Source organism: Lissotriton vulgaris, chromosome 10 (genome assembly GCF_964263255.1).
Source record: "Lissotriton vulgaris chromosome 10, aLisVul1.2, whole genome shotgun sequence".
NCBI classification, from domain to species: domain Eukaryota; kingdom Metazoa; phylum Chordata; class Amphibia; order Caudata; family Salamandridae; genus Lissotriton; species Lissotriton vulgaris.
The window spans coordinates 485,314,091-485,337,996 of NC_141698.1; the positions used below are offsets into that span (position 1 = coordinate 485,314,091).

At 41.1% G+C, this 23,906-nt stretch overlaps 1 protein-coding gene across 2 annotated transcripts in view; it reads right to left on the minus strand.

Annotated features, from left to right (window-relative positions):
- The window catches only part of PDIA2 (protein disulfide isomerase family A member 2), an 885,792-nt gene that overhangs the window by 757,827 nt on the left and 104,059 nt on the right, over positions 1 to 23,906 (minus strand). For both annotated transcript variants that reach the window (XM_086941341.1, XM_086941339.1), the window contains exon 3: positions 19,541 to 19,674. In XM_086941341.1, the coding sequence (XP_086797467.1) occupies positions 19,541 to 19,674 (134 nt within the window). The remainder of the gene's footprint in view (positions 1 to 19,540; positions 19,675 to 23,906) is intronic.

Consider the following 23,906-nt stretch of genomic DNA (forward strand, 5'->3'; position numbering starts at 1 on the left):
GCATGCAAGCTTGAATTGGATTTGTTTCTCAACTGGTAGCCAGTGAAGATTTCTGACCTTGGAGGCCACCGGCTCAAACCTGGGGATATTCAATATCAGCCGGGTTGCAGCGTTCTGCAATCTTTGGAGTTTTGCAGGAAGCTGTTTTTGTAGGTCAGCGTATAAAGCATTCCCGTAATCCATTTTTGGAGAAGGCCAGCATGGTTACCAGCTTTGTACAGGCATCAGGAGGGATGTAAGGCAGTAGTTTACGAATTAGCTTCAGGATAAACCAGACCGAAGATGTAAGGTTGTTAATTTGGGGCTCAAACATACGTTTAGAGTCGAACATGAATCCTAGGTTTCTTATCCAGTCCACAGGTGATGGGCAGTTGCCTAAGCCATCCGGCCACCAGTTGGGTGACCAGATCTTAGTTTCTCGGACTTATCTCCGTTTAGTTTCAGGCAATTAGCTTGCATCCAGAGACTGACCTGAATCATACAGAGACGGAAGTTACTTGCCGTCTCTGTGGTGTTATTAGATATGTCCACCACTATTTGTGTATCATCTGCATAAGATATGGGTAGGAAACCGTGGTCCCTAATATGCCTGCCAGCGAGGCTGTGTAAACATTGAAAAGGGTGGGGCTTAAGGATGAGCCCTGAGGGACCCCCCAAGGGGATTTGAAAGATTTAAAAGAAAAGTCCCCAGGCTGTACCCTGAAGAGGCCAAAAGTGTGGTCACAGAAGCCCTATATCTTTAAGATGGGACAGGAGCAGTTTATGGTTAACGGTGTTCAAGGCTGCCGACAGATCTAATCAAATTAAGGCAGCCTTCCCACCCCTGTCCAGAATCCTCCTTATCTCCTCCACCGATGTAATCAGAGCGGTCTCAGTCCCGTGTTCTTCCCGAAACCCGTGTTGTGAAATATCAAGAACCTGGGAGTCCCTGATAAATTCCGATAGTTGGGTGTTCAGGTGTTTTTCCAGAATTTTTGCCGGGAAAGGGATTCTTGAAACAGGTCTATAGTTGGCTGGGATTGACGGGTCAAGGTTTGGCTTTTTGAGGAGTGGGAGGACAGAAGCGTCTTTCCAGGCCCTCGGAAAACAGGAAGAATCAATAATCCTAGTGAAAAGCTGTTGAAGTTGCTTACTGAGCTATTCAGGGAACATATGCAGGACTTTGGGAGGGCAAGGGTCCAAAGGGCCCCCTGACTTTGTAGTTAGTATAAGTTGGTGCACCTGATCCACTGAAGGGGGGAGAACTTAAATCCTGCCTTCACAGGCTCTGTGTGATTCCATATAGTGCGCTGGGGCTCTCCTAGCGTCTGTGTATCGTGATTGATGATGGGTATCGAGGCATATATAAGTTTAGCTTTACCTATGAAGAATTGACCCAGTTTGTTGCAAAGCCCTATGCTGCCTTCAATCTGCTTAGCCGTGAATTTGGTAAGCTTTTTGATGGTGGCGAAAAGCTCTTTACTGGAGCTCCCGGCCTCTTTGATTTTCTTTTTAAAGAAGGCCGATTTTTCTTCGGTAATACATTTTTTGTAGGTGGCTACAGTCTTACAGTAAATTTGTTTCTCCCTATCCTCGTAGTTAACCCTCCATCTCCTTTCCGCTCATCTACAGGTCTCCCTCTAGAAGGGTGGAATGCTACCCCCGTTGCCAGAACTGGCGAGGGGGTAGTATTCCAAAGCGTTTGACACCTTACAAGACATGTTTTGATGAAGCCAAACCGAAGTTAGCATTAACCGCAAGGATTATAATGCACTTAAGAGTATATGGTATGGCTATATCATAGAACAGCTATAAGGACATGGTTCCGAAAGCTGCAGAAGGGTTCAGCTCATGATAGAGCACCCTCCCACATAAAACCAAGCACTCTGCCTCCAGTATTGTTAAGGCCTGCCATAGGAGTGACTTATAGGCTACTATGTGCCTATATATAAGGTAGATATAGGTATACTATATCTAAGTAAGGGGTGATTACACCACCTTACCCCAGCTGAGTGATCAGCCAGTGGTGTCAGTTTTAGATGGCCAGCCAAGGCTGGCATAATACATGCTGCAGCCCCTGGTAGGCCTTGGATGCACCTATGCCATGGGTACCTAAGGTACACTGTACAGGGGCTCACAAGAGTGACCCAATATCCAATTAGGTATGTACCTACAGTACATGGAGTCCATTTTACAGTGAGAGCAGACAGCCTGGGGCCCTGAATAGCAGGATCCCAGGCCAACTAAGTAGGAAACCAGATAAACACTAGACAAAAAGTTGGGGTAACGATATAGTCAGATATCCACCTTCCTACAGGGCCCTCAGTAGAGGTTGCCATCTCCGAGAGGCAGTGGATTGACTACTTCTCTGGGTGTACAATACAGTTTTTAATCCCGCTACCCACAACAAGATTGCTCATAGGAAAAGTATTAGCAATAATGAGACCCAGTACTCTGATCTCCGGTTTACACTGGAGGAGGTGATACTTGCAATTTATGTGAGTGCAGGAATGAAGGCTCCCGGACCGGATGGTTTTTCCTATTGACCTTCTTAAATCTAACAACGAACTTTGGGGGCCAATTGTCACCCAGGTTTCAAAAGCTAGTTGCCTTCCCCCCTTTCCAACTACATGGGTTGAATCCACCATTGTCCCGATTTTCAAAAAGGGTTACCGTCAGGCCCATTTCTTTGCTAGATGCAATGACTAAAATAGCTGGGCATATAATGTTGAAACGCCTACAAAATTGGGCAGAAGAAAATAATGTTCTTTCTGACATTCAATATGGCTTTCGTGAGGGACTGGGGACCGTGGAACAAAGTTTAAATTTAGCCATTATGGTCGGGAAGTACACACGAGTGAAAAGAGGCAGATTGTTTTTAGCTTTCGTAGATCTCACTGCTGCCTTTGATTCAGTAATGACACGAGGAGATGTGGGATATCCTTGAGAAAATAGGGGTGGACATGCAAATAATTAACCTTCGTAGATGCCCATACTGCGAAGCGAAGGCAAGCGTGCGCTTTGGCCTGGCCGGTGAGCGCACCGCCCCTTTTCCCATCAGAAGAGGGGTGCGGCAAGGATGTGTCCTGGCCCCTTTTCTTTTTAACCTCTACATCAATGGTTTATATGAGGCACTGTAAAGGATAACCAGGACTTCCCACAAATAGCCGTACATCCCATTCCAGCACCTCCTTATGCAGGCGGCGCTGTCCTAATGTCACACACTCAAATAGGTTTACAACAGGTCCTGAATAGTTTTTCCAAGTTTATGGGCCATTTCATCTAAAAATGAACACTAAAAAAACATACATAATGAGGTGTGGATTGGGGAGCGACAAATGCAGGGACATGTTTTTGGAAGGACAGAAAATAGAGCACACTACTAGCTTTGCTTACTTGGGTATACTTTTTAACCGTAATGAATCATGGACACGAGCTATCATGGCAAAGAAACTTGCATTTGCCAGATCAACAATGGCCCTCGCTAACTTTGCGAGGAAACTTGGGAGAAGACTACCACTGGAATTAATACAGATTTACAAAACAAAATACGTTTCTGCAGCCATGTACGGAGCGAGTGTATGGGCATTTGCGGACACACATCTACTGCAAACAGTGGCGAACATATTTTTAAGATACATTTTAGCGGTCCCCAGCAGCCTATCTGCATACGTTTGCCATTCGTAGTTGGGGCTCCCTTATATTGCAGATCTAATAAAGATGGAGCCCTCCTCCTTTGGCACAGGATATGGACAAAACCTGAGACAAAACTGACCCAGGACATTCCAGCAGATAGTCTTCAACTTGAAGGAGCATTATTGATTCCATGGCTGAAAGTTTATTAGAAACTTTATGTCCGATCTCGGCCATTTGGAATATTACAGTAAGCCCAAAAAAATGAAATCTATTAGTAGAAAGGAGCTAAAAAGAGAGGGCCTATCATTCCTGGACTCTATAAGATTGTCATCAGAAAGCCAAAAGCCCACTGCCACGCAGAATCAATTGGTCTTAACTTCTTTTAATATTCAGTCCTATTTATTATTCGTACCTGGAGGCTATGACAGGTTTTTATTAACTTGTTTTAGATGCAATATCTCTCATAGGCTTGTGAGCTTTCCTGTTGTGAACGATTGGCCCCTGAGTACTGAGACCTTGCCCATGTGATAATTGCTCAGAACAATCAACCTTACACGTTATTCTTTTTTGTAGATTCTATAGTAATTTAAGAACAGTATGGATTGTCCCTATTTTAAAGGCGCTGAGACAATGCCGTCCAGCACTACTTATGCTACCGTTTCTGGACGATGTACACAGGGTCTGGAGGGTAGGCATGTTTTTGATCAAAGTGTTTAGCCACAGGAAATCTATTATTTTGTAATCATGGAGACTAATAATAATAATAATAATAAAGGGGCTTGTAAAGCGCATGGTGACGCCATCCCGGCGTGTCCCCGCGCTGTGGAGAAAGGTCAGGGCCAGGAGAGGAAGTTATAGGGAAAACAGATGGGTTTTCAGACGTTTTCTATTACTATTACTATTGCCTGTATGTTCAAACATGTTAACATATATACGGATGGTATATGAAATGTTACTGCAAAGGAATTGTTTTATATGTACTTTTATGATCGTCTCAAAAACCAATCAAATAAAGTCTTTTTTTAATTTTAATTTTAAATTTGACTCTACAGACTTCAATGAGCTCCCCAAGAACTCCATGCTGTTGATCGTGTACTGGATGAACAAAAAAGCAATTAAAACTAAACTCCGATAAAACTGAAATCATCATCCCTAACAATAAACTTCAGCACTGGACTCTTGCCCATTGGCCTGCTGAGCTAGGCCCCCCCGCCCCGAAGAACTCCATAAAAAGCCTAGGTATACATATTGACTCTTATCTCACCTTTGCTTGTTTTTTCCAGCTGCGGAAACAAAGGAGAATCAGAAGACTTTACAGCAGAGAGGTTAGCATTCAAATCATCTTTTCCTTGAGCTTATCAAAAATCGATCACGCCAACTCCATTTACCTGGGCCTCCAGCGGAACCAGAAACATCATCTGCAGCTGATACCTAACCAGGCAGCTAGAATCATCATCTACCAACAAGGCAGACACTGCCACATTAAGCCACTGCTAAAAGAGTTGCACTGGCTCTTTATATATATTCCAAATGAAAACGTTCACGTTTCAGTAATGTGACACAAGCACTCTAGCCAATCATCAGTGACAGTTCTTTAAATTCGGGTAAACTTATGAAGCAAAACATGTTTTGACTCCACACATGAGTCTTAGTCATATGCTAGTGCAGGGGTGGTTGCTTGTTCAACATTTAAATAGTCAAAGAGTTGACAGTGAAGAGGGGCATGAAATATTTAAAATACTCAAGTGAGGACTTCTGGTCAAAAATAAATATCTGAGTGGATTTTAGAAACGCATATTTAGATGAAGTCAGTGAATATTTTCAACTTTTTGATGCGCTGGTAAGTCCATTATAGTTTGTTATTCTTGCATCCACTTGCTATTGTCACTGACATTAGTTCATTGTTTGCAAAGGACCACAACTTCCATAATGCTTTGTTGTTAAATGAGTAAAATCATGTCCCTTCGTACAACTCCCTGACACAACTTTGGTAAGTTTGGTTTAGCGCTTTTTCTCCATACTCCCACGTCACCTTCAAAGAATCAATTTTCATATATGGCTCAGTTGTATTTTAAATCGCAATCCCAAATGTCTGTGACTATAAATATGCATCTCTAAAATCTCCATGGATATTCGTTTTGTTGATAGGTAGGTTTGTTGTAAAGCCTTTCATTTTAATGGCAGTTGTTGTTCCTACATACAACCATTTAAAAAAACACAGATTTATTAGCAAACACTACTGGCCTATCTATGAATGCCCAAGAATATATAAACCTAGGCCTGGCTATCACTTATCTTTGCAGAGTCCATTCTGCTACAGGCTACCAGTGCGCAGATTCTGGGCTGTGCACGATTTTAGTCTCACACAGGCAGCCTGAACAGGTATGCACATATTTGTGCAGACATGTAACCAACCCAGTGCCTCTTACCCTAGCTATGCAGCAACATCCTTATCTTAAAAGGCAGACATAGGTAGTAAACACACTCAGTCCAAACACCGCAAATTTACAGTGCGTAAGACTCATATAGCAAGACCTACTCAAAGTGAAAATTCCCCAAACTGGGTAGTTATAAGTGAAAACTCCTGGTGGACTAAATGGGTCGGACCCAATTGCTACGGCCAAAAAAACTGGGAAACATCTGGCTCAACTACTGTAAATTATGGGTGTCTCCTATTTCATGCCATTTAAAAGAGGTTTGCTTTAAAATAAAATGGTAACTACTACAAGTGACCACCTGAGACCAAGGTTAATATTATGGAAATATGGAAAAGGAAGAAGGGAGGTAGGAGGGGGTTTTTATGGTATCAAAGAGCCCCTGACCATGTAAGCCACTTGTAGGGGCTGAAACATGTCAATGGCTTAAGTGGGGTTCTTAGGACCATAATATCCTAGTGTACCCCAATGTATTTCTTATACCTCATACCCACTTCCACTACTAAATAAAGAGACACCTTAGTGAGATTGAGGTATTTTTAATTTTTAGCTCCCAGGTAGGATCTTTCTAAGGGCTCTCAGAATGTCGGTGAGCCCACCCTGGCTTTTAGGGGCTGGGTCGGACCTGATGATGAAGAATGCCACTATTCGAGTGGGTGAGGGTCATACAAAAAAGACAAGATTTAATTTCTATAGGAACACATCTCTGAACTGGGCATTGAGACCAAGACCAGGAGTTGACATTTTGTTATAGAATACTCCGGTTTTGAGCCTTGATTTGTTTTGGGCAAGTGTATTGCTTTGACCCCCCTGTATCCAACAGGGAAATATCTCCCTTCCCTTCTGGATGAAGAGTCTGGCTCTCTTGCTTCATTTCACTCTTCTTGTGTTTGCATCCTGCTCAATGCCCTGGCCCGATTACGCTATTTAACTGCTAGGAACCCACCTATTTATCACCTATTTATCACATAGACAGATCTCAGCAATGAAGAAGCAGCACCAAGACAGCCCCTGGTATACATGCACTTAACAAATCATAATAACATAACATAATAAATGTGTACACTGTACCATGAGCCTTTTCTCCCCAGAAGCACACAGCAAGCTCACAAACCAGTTTTTTTTACAATTGACCCACCCATCAACTTTAACACCCTACTCTCAATCCACTATCATCTATCTCCCTCTCATAAATCAACTAATTCACATTCACCTAATCACTCATATCCACTCATGTACCCACATTCACCTGCCAATTCATACCCCACATTCACTAACTAAGCCCTTTGTACAACTGCACACAAATTCACCCATTAATAAACACACACTTAAAAGAAAAAAAACTAAACTTATTGGCTTTGCCAGTGTATTTTGGGAATTGAAACATATGTATGTTCAAGTGACAGATGTTGAAATGCTGATACTTTGGGAATGCAAATGCAGCAATTTGAGGTTTTTTGTCCCTTGTAGACAGTAGCAGCTGCTCACATAGATTCACAAAAGCACTCCTGCCATATAAATATTCAAGAGGCAAGATTTCTGAACATCCTTGTCACCAGCCTTTATGTGCTGAGACTGATTGATGCACCTAGAACAACACAACTAATCTACACAATGGTGTTAGTAGATGGTGGAGATCCCATAAAGTCTTTTGACTGCATTTAGGAGATTAAATACTCAGTTCTACCTTCTGTGCAGCCACTTTCAGAGGCACTAGAAGAACGAAGGTTTTTGTATCAGTAAAAGGGTGCACTTCCTGTTCATACGCATATAGTTTCAAAATAACATAAATTCTCCAGGTGCTATACGGCGAGTGGACAAACCCAAACCACTCCTGTGAGTAAAGAACTACTCCTATCAAGTAAATCGTTTGCCGAAGCACTCTGTAAAGTAACGACGTTTTGTACAATGACAATATACAAGCACATTCCAGAACACCAATATGACAGAAGTGAACAAAGTTCCACAAGATGAGTAAATCTTGGAGTCTTTAATGAAGAGTACAGCCAGCCGACACGTGTTTCATCGCCTTCGCGATTCCTCAGGGCTAGATGGCCGTGTCAACATCAGAAGGTCGCTTAGCTGGTGATAATTCCGACCCAGCCGGGCCTTCCACTAGTAGCACTGGTTTGAGTGCGTCCAGAAGCGGTGACAGTCCTAATATATATATCTAAAAGGAATATGCGTCTAAGTTGGGCTCGGAAATCACTCGGGGTTCTTCACCAAAAATTCGGACCTTCTGTGGTTAGACAGAGTGCAAAGTCAATTCTTTTGACAGGTAACCTGATGCGGTTCAAAGTTCAGAGTCAGAGAGTGTTCGCAATCTCACCAAAGTCAATTCTTTTGCCAGGAAACCTGATGCGGTTCCAAAATAGATTAAATATCAAGCCGTGTGCGGCGTCTTCAGAGGTAACAGACGAGTGAAGCTCTTCCGGGCCCGGTTCCAAACACGGAACCGGGCCCGGAAGAGCTTCACTCGTCTGTTACCTCTGAAGACGCCGCACACGGCTTGATATTTAATCTATTTTGGAACCGCATCAGGTTTCCTGGCAAAAGAATTGACTTTGGTGAGATTGCGAACACTCTCTGACTCTGAACTTTGAACCGCATCAGGTTACCTGTCAAAAGAATTGACTTTGCACTCTGTCTAACCACAGAAGGTCCGAATTTTTGGTGAAGAACCCAGAGTGATTTCCGAGCCCAACTTAGACGCATATTCCTTTTAGATATATATATTAGGACTGTCACCGCTTCTGGACGCACTCAAACCAGTGCTACTAGTGGAAGGCCCGGCTGGGTCGGAATTATCACCAGCTAAGCGACCTTCTGATGTTGACACGGCCATCTAGCCCTGAGTAATCGCGAAGGTGATGAAACACGTGTCGGCTGGCTGTACTCTTCATTAAAGACTCCAAGATTTACTCATCTTGTGGAACTTTGTTCACTTCTGTCATATTGGTGTTCTGGAATGTGCTTGTATATTGTCATTGTACAAAACGTCGTTACTTTACAGAGTGCTTCGGCAAACGATTTACACTTTCAGAGGCACTACAGTCACAATGTGTGATACTAATCATATGAAAATAGTCTCACCTCTCAGGTATAAGGATTTAGGTGGGTGCACACACACCCACACATTATATATTGAGAAAATGCACTGTAGCTTTGATGAAATTGTACCCGAGCTGAGACCATAATGGTCAGAATGTTTATTTATCAGCATCTTACTAAGTCTTTGGTGCAATACTGTCAATCACATGTGTGAATATTGGTAGGAGTGGTTGTTGATGCAAGTAATCCATAGATAGATAAGTAGATAAGCTAGGAGATTTATTGGGAGACTGTGTGTAGATTGGTGGAATGGTAGGATAAAAGATTAGTTGGTTGGGGTGAGAAGGTGATTGATAGGTTGGTAAAGTCTAAGTAGACAAGTCAGTAGGTGGGTGGATAGATGTGTGTTGCAATTACATAGATGAATAAGTGGGAGATAGATAATCAATCTGATGAATGAGTAGACATGAAATAAATGTTGAGTAAATGCAAGGGGCAGTCAATATGTCAAAAGATAGATGGATGGATAGCCAGTGGTAGGTGGGGGGTGGCTGCACAAAGTGGTATATGAATTATGGGTAGAAAAGAGATGGATGGATCCATTAGTGTGACAGTTTGGCTAACAATAGGTGCATAAGGGATAGATAGACAGACAGAGAGATAGATAGATAGATAGATAGATAGATAGATAGATAGATAGATAGATAGATAGATAGATAGATAGATAGATAGATAGATATTAACTTAGATCATGGTACAAAATAAATAGAGATAGTGGGCGGGAAGACATTTTTAAATTAACACTGCTTTGAAGCCCAAACATACCTGCATATAATGTTGCCAGAAAATTGAGTGGCAGTGTCTATGACGCCTCTCCTGGACATTGTCAGAGCCCACGGCATCAACACAGTATTATACACAGACAAAACATAGCTCATCCTCTCTCTTACCAACTCTACCAGCACAGCTAAAATATACTTCACCAACTGCATGTCAAATGCTGCTGCTTGGATGAAAAACAACTGCCTCCAGCTTAACACAGACAAAAGCGAAGTCCTAATCCTCAGCAACAAACACTCTCCCTGAGACGCCTCTTGGTGGCCCCCCAAACTTGAGCCCCACCTACCCCTGTGGATCCTACAAAGAACCTTGGGATCATCCTGGACACCAACCTATCCATGAGCAGACAGATCATTGCTGTCTCCTTATATATGTTTCCACATCCTGTGTCTGTTACACAAGATTTTCAAGTGGATCCCACTGAACACCAAACAAACTGTCACCCAGGCTCTTATCACAAGAAGACTTGATTACAGAATAGTCATGTACATCAGAATAACAGAATAATACAAATGAAAGAGGCGCACACAGAATATATCTCTAGTCTAATCAAAAAGAATTACAAAGAGATTAAAGGGTGCTACACTGCAAATGTGTGTTGGCGACACAATGACTGAAACAATAGGGAAAGTGCAGGAAACAACCTGCAGCCAGTGTGCACAGTTCCTGGGAATATGTAATTCCTACGATTTATCAGTTTCACTCAACTTCTCAAGTAGTTACTTCCCAGAAATAATGTATTCCTTTATAACATTTTTTTAAATATCATCATATAAGTAATCAATTAGATTGAGCATTAGACAATTACCTCATTGCCATATTTAGTACACATGTGCATATGTATACATATATTATCACAATCTGACAATACTATAGATCAATACACATGTATACATACAATATCATCACATAGTTCGAACTCCAAAACATTTCATTGGCACTCTAATTTCAAGCAGTCCGAAGCCCAATGCATTTCGGGAATAAAATTTCCCTTCATCAGGGGCGATGGCCTAAAAAAATTATTATAATAATGATAACCATGACCTAATGAATGTGTCTCATATGAAATATCATGATAAATATTGAATAATACTGCACTCATGGGAGCATGCCTCAAAAATTACACACAATGTAGTGCAGGAAATTTTCTAGGAGGTGAACATAGGTATATAATATTTGTGAATGCACAGAAGTGCATGATGCTTATTAGAAAAACTTGTGTGACACTTACTGACTCATGCCAAAAGACTTATCATGTGAAGAAGAGTGCACTAAGGGGTGAACACATTCAAGAATGTGAAAGCACTTGTCTACCTACGATGTGCTGTTATTGTGTGCCACAAATAAAACCCTGGTGTGAAACTGGTGATCAGACCCACTTGACCACATGCTAAATTCACCAAACATCAAGAACTCCTAAGCAGTAAATCTACCTCTTCACGTATACAAACATCGATCTTTACCAGAGTAATATATCACTGCCTCTTGCAGGAACCGTGACTGCCTAATAAAAATAAACGGAGCAAAACCATAAGGATTGATAAAAACATCCAATCTTTGTCAGCTGATTATGATCTCGATAAGAGCAACTTCCAACAGACCCTTGATAAGGGTAATGAACAATGTTACTACGCAAACATAAACAGTCGCACTTTGTTCCATTTTGCTTTAAAACCATCGTGAACTGATAAACGCATCATTTATACAAAAAATGCCAAAATCAATTACATATAAAAAACATGTTTGCTATAGGTGCCAACATATAAAAGATCTTAACAGGAAAGAGTCATAGTATAACAGTGACCTCAAGTTCTATTTGCAATATATCACACAGAAAAAAACATACGTTAATGAATCTCCTATTCCCTGCATAATTTGAATTCTATGTACTAATAGTACAATGCAACCACTCTATGTTGTTCTAATTGCGTATAAACCAATGTACTAATTAGAAAATCGTTGTGCTGTTCATAGCAATATAATGTGGGTTTACAAAAAACAACTCAGGTCTAGCCTATCATTTAAGCCCAAAGGGGCCAGTGTCTGAAGATGATTAATGCGAAAAACCTCTCTTTGTAGTAATTTCTCACTGTTATCCTGACGCTCGAGTTTGGGCACTACCTCTAAAATTTGCGCTCTTAATTGGGCAGTTTCACTCAACTTCTCAAGTACTTACTTCACAGAAATAATTTATTCCTTTATAACATTTTTAATTTGAAATTATAATTAGAAAGGAAAATTTACACATATACATGGGCAGTAACTCTGGATGAATTAAACCAAAAACTAGAACGATATAGCCGTGAACTGCAGGAAGGTAAGATCAGCAAATACCGGCGCAACACCATCAATTATAAACTCAATGAAGTTTATACTTGGGCTGAGGTCTATGCTAGAAATTGTTTCACCCCCAACAGAGCTAACACATCTAGTGAAGAAAGCGTTACTACAGATCAAGACATTTCTTCCACAAGACAGCCTATCAGCAAATTGAGAACAGGACCGGAAGTACAGACAACTGCTGGAACTCAAGTTGGGGTTCCACAAACAGCGACAACTTCAACAAACGTTTCTTTTTTATCCCAGGTCCAGTACCAAGGTCAACCACCTCCACCCTTGACCGAAAAAAATGTAGAGGCAACAACCGCAAAACACGGCGAGGTCAAAGGAAAAACTCTGCGCAGCGGCAAGAGTGTAGTTTGATTATCAACATCTCATCCACCACGTTAACTACACAACAAACCTCTACTCTCAATAAAGGCATGTCATTTGTACCAATGACTGGAACTAATGAATTGGAAATGAACATTGCACTATACAAATGTATTCGCAAACTGCGTTTGAGACATTACTTTTCTAATATAGTTCAGGATATTCAAGGACAAGAAGAAAGTGTTTCAACCAAATTTAAAGTGAAAAGTAAATATCAGGCACCAATTTCGCATAAAATTCTTGACTTCTTTGAAGAAAATGTCAAACGAGATTTGGCTAAAATAGCCTACACTGCTCCCAAAGTGTCCAATTTAACAGAATCTGATCGCCGTATCATTAGCTCCATAGCCCAAAATCAAAATCAAACATTGAAGCCGGCCAACAAGGGGGACGCATTAGTAATAATGGACACAGAGTATTATGTTTGGAAAGTAAATGAACATGTCCAAGATGGGAACACCTACATACTTCTTGATAACGATCCCACCACGCAACTCCAAAAAATACTTGCTGATCTTCTTCAATCAGCAGAGACGTTGGGGACCATCAGTACTCAGTTGAAAATATACTTGACTACACAAAATCCCAGGAGATCCAAGCTGTACATGACCCCAAAGATACACAAACATCCGGTAGATCCCCCTTTTCGTCCAATAGTGTCTGGGTGCAACTCTATTTTTGATCCACTCGGCAACTATTTGGATTACTACTTACAGAAATTTGTCCAGGGATGGTGCACCTATACTAAAGACACCATGGATTTCCTGAACAAATTGGAGGTCATACAACAGTTCTTCAACAAAGATTGGATACTTTGTACGATTGATGTAACAGCTCTCTATACCTCAATTGCACACTCAGAAGGGTTAGAGTCAACTGAATGGGCTCTCCTAAAACTGGATCTACCTCAGGACAGCAACATCTTTCTACTCAAGCTTTTACACTTTTGTCTCCACAATAGTTACTTTCAGTGGCAGGACAAGTATTTTGGACAACTGTCCGGTACTAGCATGGGTTTTTCAGGTGCACCGGCATATGCGAACATTTTTATGTCACAATTCAAGCATGAGCATATCCTCACAAAAGAGAGCTGGAGTGAGGGTCTCGTTCAATATTGTCGATATATCGACGACATATTCCTCATATGGTCCAAAACACAACCAGAACTGGAGTTCCTGATCCGAGAATTGAATACAAGAAATCTGAGGATTCAATTCACCCACTCCGTCAGTGAAATACATGTCAATTTTCTAGACGTACTGGTGAAGAAGGATGTCATGGTACATAAACTTACCACAGACATATATACAAAACCCACCGACAGAAATAGCATGTTGTTATTCTCAAGTTTTCATCCTATCAGTTTGATACATAATTTACCATATTCCCATTTCCTCAGGATCAAGAGGATTTGTTCAGAAGAAGATATATTTGCTCAACAACTGAAATTGCACCGAGCAAAATTTGAACCCAGAGGATATCCTCCTGAAATTCTTCAAAAGAGTATCGATAGAGTAGCCACTAAAGATCGGGCTACATTGCTAGCCATCACACCAAAGAAAGAAGGAACACCCATCACCTTTATCTCTAAATATTCCACGGTCTCTAATGTGTAAAGAAGATTATTCTCAATCGATGGGACCTCTTACAAAATGAGAAAGATTTTAATGGCATGATGAAAAACCTATATTTGCGTTGACCAGAGGCAAAAATTTGCATGATATGATAAAAACGTCCATTAAACCAACTAAATCCATGCAGCACAAAGGTACATTTAAATGGCACAACTGCACACATTGCAATAACATTACGGTAGACAACACACTGCTCACCCCATATCTGGTAAAAAAAAATCTCTTTACGACACACTGCAGACTGCAATACTGCTCATAAAATATATTGTCTCAAGTGTCCTCGTGGCAAAGCCTATATAGGCAAGACTGATTGCAAATTTAAACTTCGATTAACTGAACACAAAAGTACTATTCGTACCGTAAACAGAACATCCTCAGTGGCAACCCATTGGATTGAGGCTCATCACAATATTGCCCAATTAAGAGTGCAAATTGTAGAGGTAGTGCCCAAACTAGAGGGTCAGGATAAAAGTGAGAAATCACTACAAAGAGAGGTTTTTTGGATTAATCATCTTCAGACACTGGCCCCTTTGGGCTTAAATGATAGGCAAGACCTGAGTTGTTTTTTGTAAACCCACATTATATTGCTATGAACAGTACAACGATTTTTTAATTAGTACATTGGTTTATATGCAATTAGAACAACAGAGAGTGGTTGCATTGTACTATTAGTACATGGAATTCAATTTATGCTGGGAATCGGAGATTCATTAACGTATGGTTTTTTCTGTGTGATATATTGCAAATAGAACTTGAGGTCATGGTTATACTATGACTCTTTCCTGTTAAGATCTTTTATATGTTGGCATCTATAGCAAACATGTTTTTTATATGTAATTGACTCAGGTTCAAACATTGTACACTTTATGGCTCGAATAATGTCACCTTCATGTATGGTTTGTTATAATCCTAACAGCAGTTTTACATGTAATGAGGTTTGATAATTCATGAACAAGCACAGTGTACTTTGCATCTATTGTATGAACACCTTTTTATGTATATTTCACCTCATACTTGTTTCTTTATCACATCACACATTTATTTAGTAGATCCACCCTGCTATTTACACGTTATAAACACAAATTCACTTTTTTATTTTAAGTACCTTAGGCTTTGGTGATTCATCCCGCACATCAAGAGGGAGTTAATTTCAACGTTCGGGAAACATTGATTGTTATTACCTTTAGGGGTTTACGGTTTCGTGAACAACATTGGCCTGATATTGAGAACTCGCAATGATTGAGTAGCGTGGGACATTTGATAGCTGTGACAGGCACATCAGATATCCTCGTTTTACTAGTATACATTTTCTTCATTAGTGGTGTACACGCGGTACGCCACAGCACTATGAATAATAAATTATCTCTTTTATGGTCACTAGTTGAACAATACCCCTATAATCGTGCAGCACACGCAGATTTGCTGGAGTGTTAGTGGTTGAAAAGTGAGTGCACTGCAAATCCCACAAATCCTTGGTATCACGAGCGAGGAGCACTCAGCTTGGACTATTTATTCCTTGTATAGTATCCTTCCGCGGTAACAGCGCACAGTAGTACGGTCGGAGGCTGCAAAACACGGAGGCTGTGTTGTTCCAACACAGGTACGACAGACTTGATTTGCTTTAAGAACTCGTTAGGGGTTGGAAATACGTGCAGCACGGTTCTTACTCTGAGAGAATATTAATTAGTTTACACGATCACGTGCAGGTCTTCATTTTGGCGTTCAAAGATTGGACAAACATACAGTACTCTAAAGAGACAGTGGAGTTACCGCTCAGCGCGCTAAGGTACGAATTAGTATGTGCAGTTTTTTTTAAACTAGTACAACAAACCTTGTGTTTTTTAGTATGAATTGACATGATGGCTTATTTCAGGCTGTCGACATTCTGGGCCAGTCGAATACAAGAGGAATATAGACTCCAACACCAACAGCGTTTTTTTGCTGGCATTTATTTCGCGTTTGTTCAGAGGTCAGTGACTGTCATTACATTATTTATGTTTGCTGCACAGATTTTGGCATTTTTTATATAAATGATGCGTTTATCAGTTCACGATGGTTTTAAAGCAAAATGGAACAAAGTGCGACTGTTTATGTTCGAGTAGTAACATCGTGCATTACCCTTATCAAGGGTCTGTTGGAGGTTCCTCTTATCGAGATCATAATCAGCTGACAAAGATTGGATGTTGTTATCAATCCTTATGGTTTCGCTCCGTTTATTATTAATAGGCAGTCACGGTTCCTGCAAGAGGCAGTGATATATTACTCCGGTAAAGATCGACGTTTGTATGTAAATGTAAATGTAGGTATACTTATATAGCGCGACCTGTCACCACAAAGGGCATCCTGGCGCTTGCCTAGGGAACCCGTCCTGGTATTCCCCTGTGAGAGGCCCCGGCAGGGTATCCACAAGGTGAAAGCCAGGCATCCCGCCGCGAGGGGCCGTTGTGGAGATTAAGCAAGCTATTGCCCAGAGTCGCAGAGCGTGAACCCGTGAGTCAAGAAGGCACCGGAGCGAGAATTATCGAGACCGTGGAATTTTTAGCCCAAGACCCGCCGAGGCGGGGAATTGAACCCTGGTCCAGGGCCGATCTCAGCTTCCGGGTCTGTCTCCTCTAACCCCTGAGCCACACTTCTCCACTGTATACCTGAAGAGGTAGATTTACTGCTTAGGAGTTCTTGATGTTTGGTGAATTTAGCATGTGGTCAAGTGGGTCTGATCACCAGTTTCACATCATGATTTTATTTGTGGCACACGATAACAGCACATCGTAGGTAGACAAGTGTTTTCACATTCTTGAATGTGTTCACCCCTTAGTGCACTTTTCTTCACATGATAAGTCTTTTGGCATGAGTCAGTAAGTGGGACACAAGTTTTTCTAATCAGCATCATACACTTCTGTGCGTTCACAAATATCATATACTTATGATCACCTCCTAGACAATTTCCTGCACTACATTGTGTGTAATTTTTGAGGCATGCTCCCGTGAGTGCAGTATTATTCATTATTTATTATGATATTTCATATGAGACACATTCATTAGATCATGGTTATCATTATTATTATTATTTTTTTAGGCCATCGCCCCTGATGAAGGGAAATCTTATTCCCGAAATGCATTGGGCTCCGGACTGCTTGAAATTAGAGTGCCATGAAATGTTTTGGACTTCGAACTATGTGATGATATTATATGTACACATGTGTATTGATCTATAATATTGTCAGATTGTGATAATGTATATATACATATGAACATGTGTACTAAATATGACAATGAGGTACTTGTCTAATGCTCAATCTAATTGATTACTTATATGATGATATTTAAAAAAATGTTATAAAAGAATAAATTATTTCTGTGAAGTAACTACTTGAGAAGTTGAGTTAAACTGATAAATCGTAGGAATTACATATTCCCAGGAACTGAGCTCACTGTCTGCAGGTTGTTTCCATCAGAAAAGCAGCCCATGTCTTCCGCCAACTCCAAACCACCCACATCACCACCGCCTTCATTCCCATGCAACTACCCATCCTTTTAATTCAAAAACGTATATACTAACAATAGTAGACCGTTTTGTGTCAAACAATAAAGCCACTTGAAAGAAGGCTTCAAAAGGAGAAACGTTTTAATTTTCCTTTTCTTCTTGACTTGCTTCACTGTACAGCATACATACAAAGTAGGAAAACTTTCCAAACATTGTCTAGGCATATTATTTTGTACTGGGAGGTAACATTTCCAGTACAAAACCTATGCTAGACTGACTCATAACCTCTTGCACTGTGGTGCAAAGGTGTGTGCATGACACTCTGCAGCAAAGTTCTGTACCGGCCGTAGGGAGAGGGGAGGAGAGTGAACTATCTCTGTAGATATGGTGCTCTCCTGCTCCCTCCCTGTCATGCAACGCAGCACAGTAGCCAGAAATGCTGCTGCGCTGTGTTCGGTGATACTTTTGTAAGTCTGGCCCATTGTGTGTGGGCTGTCTTTTTGTTTTACTTGCTTAATTGTTCAACTTGCCTAAGCCTCAATATATTTATAAATATATTTGGAGAAAGTGAGGGGACTGTTTACGAGCTCCCTGCGCCGCATGAGCATCACTTTTTATGATGTTCCAGCGGCGCAGATTACAAAATCATATCGATGAGGTTAGCAAAGCCACTATGTGTGGCTTTGGATGGCCTCATAGATATGGAGTAAGGCAAGGCAGTGGAAATCACTGCTTTGTCCATGTGCGTTGCGGTGAGTTTTTCCACATAACACCCATGGATTTAGACACAGCCCCAGATTTGCAAGACCATGTAAACCTGGGGACGTGCCAAATCCTTATGCCTCCTGAAGTGAGGTGTAACAAGGAAAATGTATTTATTTCTCCTCATTATTTCCTCTTTCCATGTGTGCTTCATTCTGCAGCACAAATAGAAAGAAGAAAACTCTTCTTAGGGTTTTTTTTTCTGTGGGGGAAGGTGCCCATTTCTGCACAAAAACAATCCTGCCAAAAACACGGACACCCTTGCCTGATGGCATTCATAAATACAGTGCATTCCTGCCCTTTCACTTTGGCGTAGGGCACAGCAGTATGCTAACTTGCGGCACTGCCCTACGACAAATCCCAGTAAATAAAGGCCTGAGTAATTAAAACTGTATATTATATGCAATCTGAGAAGGGTTTTGTAAGCAAAAGGTCGTTGCTCGTTGATTGAAATTTACACATTTCTGCAAGACTTCCATATTGAGGCTGCAAAAATAATGAGCAAACAACCACAGACTTCAGAGGCGTGATATAGGCCCCTGTAGCCTCTGCAGCTAATGAGGCCCCTCAACCCTTAAGGGCCCCCCAAACCAGCCAAGGCCAATGAATATCTTTGAGACATGAGAGACATGTGGGCCCCTCATATTCTGCAGCGGTGTCTTCATTTTACATTACACCACTGATAGGATACGGTCACATCCTTTAATTCTACAGAAGAAAAGTTATTAAGAAACATTCTAAATTTCCAACTTCTTTGAAGAAAACTGTTATAGTATTTCCTGGCAAACTTCCTGCTCCCCACCAATCAAAGAGTGGCAAACCCTTATGAAAAATAGTTTGAACACAAAAGCAAAAATGTATTTCATGATGTCATAACTGCATTTTCTCTCTAGCAGCCAACATTTATCTCTCGCCTAAAGCCCTGAAACTAGGTAGCCATATTCTCACTTGTACACTCATATAGTCTTTCTGCCCATACACTTACTACCCTGCAATCAGACACTTACTTTGAAGAAACCAACAACAGTAATATTCTTGGACGCGATGAATGTCTCAATGCTGGATTCATCTTTGAGCTCAACAGCAGCAGGACTGGCCCTTCTCTGCATCCACTGCACAAAGCCTTTGGCATCTCGCTTTCCTAGGAAACAACAGATTTAGAGTTTTTCTACATATTGGGAGCCAGCTGTTAAGCTGGGAATGGGTACAGTCATTGTAGTTATCACCAATAGATGGAGCGTTTGGATAGGTAGCTGTTCAAGCTGATGTCGCACCAATTCACAGAGTATTTTGAACATCCAGTTGCCAGATTAGAGAAACATAACTAAAGAAGACCTGGCATCATGGGACCTTACTATTCATAAATACATTCATAAATACATGGCTCAAGTATGTTTAAAAAAACATCAAGTGCCATCGCAATAACCATTTGTGGACTGGCTTATTGGGAAATCTTAATATTTCCTAACTGGCAGCTGCAATGACAAGCCAATAAGGGTAGAGAGGATCAGTTCAAAATCAAAAAGAAGGCAACTAAACAATAGATTTTGGGCAGTTCTGACTAAGAAGCAGTGCAGTTAAGAGGAACTTCTGTTTCTAATTCCACTGAGAGAAGACATTGGCATAGATTCAGTGGGAAAGCTGAACCTTTAGATTATTCCCATGATATTCTTCATACTATACATAAAGGGTAACTTCAGACACCACCACAACATGAGGTTTCTATACCTTATTTTGACTTAGGAAGATAGAAGTGAGTTAGACCATGAAACAGTATTATTTTAAGTAAACTCTATGATTCCCTAATTCTTCATAAGTTAGGGTGAGGTGTGATACACAACTGAGCAAGCATTGAGAAAGCTGATAGATCAACTTTTTGCCATTAATTTCCTATAAAAAACTTCCCACAATGTAGCAACATCCTCTTCAAAATTGTTTTATGGGTAGAGTGTCCCTGTAGCTGAACAGACTATGTGAGAGAAGGCAACTGTACCCATAATTAATTGTGTTATGAAAATGAGTTAGACAATGACTTTTGCATTGTCGATGACATATACCGCAAAATATTGTCCAGTAGATACTGGGCCAGAATTTTCATATCATCTATGTACGTGCACATATTTATTTTGTGAATAAAGAAGCATCCAGCAACATTGTTTTTTGTCAAAGTTCTTTTTATTCAACAAGAATTCTGCATAGAATATAACACATTGCAAATCAGGCAGGAGTTCCAGCAATTATTATACAGATTCAGTTTCTTACTTTGGAAACTCTCCACGCCATTGTAACGCCTTGCGAGTCATGTCTATATTACCAACACTCAACAATGGGAGACATCCCCCAATCAATTCAAATCAACGGAAAAAGAAAGAAGAACCCCCTCCCATAACCAGCCCATCCCCCCTCCCTCCCTGGTGGTGGTGTTAGCTTTAAAGTACGCTTGTGAACAGTCAGTTTTGAGATGTGCAGTTGGGGAACACCTGTCTTACAGATATCGAGCCTTCCTTAATAATTTGGGGCACTAGATCGGGCTTGGTGGTTGTTAGCTTAAAACTGAAAGAGGTGCATAGCTCTGACGGAAGGTCGACATACTGCCGAGGGAAGGCCTTGGGACAAGAAAGCGATCAACCGGCTCCATTTGTATTCAAAGTTTTTGGATTCATCCCTGAAGATATCAGCCATTCGTTCCATGGTGAGGAGCCCCAGAGACGCAAATGCCAAAGCGATAGAGCAGGTGCCTCCTTCTTTTTTAATGCTGGTGCTATAGTAATTTTGCCAGCCCCAAGCCAAGCCCACCAGATAGCCTTGTCCTCCCTCGTCTTATGCCCAAAATCAGGATCCCTAACGCCCAAGAGTACCCCCTCTATAGATGTCGGAATGGGGTAAGCCAGCATATCTTAAATATGTGATAAAATCTCTTCCCAAAAAGCTCTAATTGAGGGACAATCCCACCATATGTTACGGAAATCCCCAAGAAGGCAGCAACCATGCCCACATAGCTCGGAAGTGTCTGGAAATAGCTTTGTAAGCTTGGAGGGGTATAGTTACCAATTGAACAGGGTCTTGTAGTGGACTTCCCTTAAAGACAATGAGTGATTATGTTTGGAAATGTGTGACCATATGTGATGCCATTCCTCTTCTGCAATGTTTCTACCCCCTACTTGTTTCCAGAACGATTGATAGCGTGCTCGTGGAGCATGAATTGTGGATAGTAACATTGAGTAAAGTGCTGCGATCGCCCCTTTTGCTGACCCCACCCTCTGTATCCTTATCCATCTATGTATGCTCTCTGGTGGCTGCTTCCCTCATCTGTTATTGGGATAACCAGTGTTTGAATTGCAGACAGTGAAAATGCTTGCTACTCGGAACTGGAAAGTCCTGTTGGCAACTTGTAAAGGTTAGCACCTCAAAGTCAGTCAGTCAGTCAAAATACTTTATTGCGATAAATCAATATCAAAAAAAGGCGCAGTACAATAAATATACAATATCAATAATTCATACAAAACAAAACACACATCATTCACAATTTAAAATATACTTTTTAAAAAGATAATCATATTAAAAACGAGAGAAGGAATAGGATTTAAAAATACATCACTAATTTCATAAAATCAACATTTATCACACTATAAAATACTCTCTCCTCCGTTGTCTTTACTCCCAATACACGGTGTCCTTTATAAAACAAGAAGCAAACTTCATGAGGATATGTTCAATCTCGCGTTTCTCATAAGCCTGTTCTTTGAACGCACAGCACCCACCAGATAGCTGGCTACATGGAAGATGACACTAGGGTTGTTTAGTTGTTGTTGTTTAGTAGCTGCAGGTAAAGGAGTGCTGGCCTAACTTGCAAAAACCCTGCCTTTTTGAGAACAGGCACAAGAAACTTTCTCCTCTCCTCTATAAAATGAGCACAAAACATCTTGAAATGCATAGTATCCTGCGACGAAAAATTATCGCAGGAACAAGGTAATGATTGTTTAGGCTTACACCATGTTGGATATTGACCTAATATCAGATTATCATATTTAGACGGAAGCGAGTTAAAAGGAACCTATGAAAGGGGCGGTTAACCAAGGTAAGGTAAAATTCAGGACCTGGGAGATTGGCAACCAAAAGGTTAGCTCTAACAGTTGGTTTTATGAGCTCCTTTTCCTCTCTTACTGAGGCCAACCTCATATGCATATCCCTTTTGGTTATGTCAATGTCTTTATATGTGATTGTTTCCAGTGAGGAAAAGAGCTCAGATCTTCCCAGTACGTTGAACCCATTTTTTACATAAGTCAGCCGCTTAATTTTATGTACATTATCAAGTGAAAGACAATCTCTGAGGATAGACCGATTAAGGGACAATTCATCATTCAGCCAAGTCTTAAGCCACATAATTAAAGGAGCCACTCTAATTGTGTCTATTATAAAACCTGCCCCCAACTCCGAGTGGATAGAGTAAGATGGCGTAGAATGGGGTACAGACAAGACTGATCTAAAAAATGTATTCTCTGTCACTTGAAGAGAGTCTGTTGGACCATAGCCTCATAATGAACAGCCATAGGTGGTAACAGACAGGCACTTAGATTTATAGATATTCATGAGGGTTGAGATTTGTCTTGCCCCCAATCGTCTACTAAAGCCCATAATGGCCGACGATGTTCTCACAAGGGCGCTGTTTCTACTTTTTATTTGTGGACCCCAGCTTCCTTTGTCCTCAAAAATTATCCCCAAGTATGGAAATGTGGACACTCTGCCTAGTTCTTCCTTACAACAATAAAAAGTTTTCACTCTCTTACACCGTGAGCCACCTCCCATGATCATTATTTGTGATTTTTTAGCATTTATTTTAAGGTCTAGAGAATTCATGAATAGACCAAAGGTGTCTAATAACCGCTGGAGCCCGACCCCTGTACGTGACAAAAGCACAGCGTCACCCGCGTACAGGAGGACCAGTACACAGGTCTCCCCTATACGCGTCTCAAAGTTGTGGAATAGGTTGGAGAACCACAGGCGTCCTCTCTCCCGCCACCCGTCAAATGGCCCTTGCCGCATATCTGGAGGAAAATCTGTATTGAAGTGGAAGGGAGTGTAGGATGAGTGGAAGGTTGTTCATCTCATCTTTTGTAACCTCATCCTAGACCTTGAGAGTAGTACATGTAAGCTTTGGCCGGCCTGTCTTTTTTCTGTTTCCAGAGCACATCTCATATTGTCCTTCCCACTATGGCCCCATCCATGTGGAGCCATTGCTTGTTGGACTCTCTCTTGGGCCATTCCACCATCACTCTGAGTTGTGCTGCTTCGTAATAAAGTGAAAAGGACGGAAGTGCTACACCCCCCTCCTTCTGGGCCGGCGTAGGACATGGAACGAAGTAGTGCCCTGCC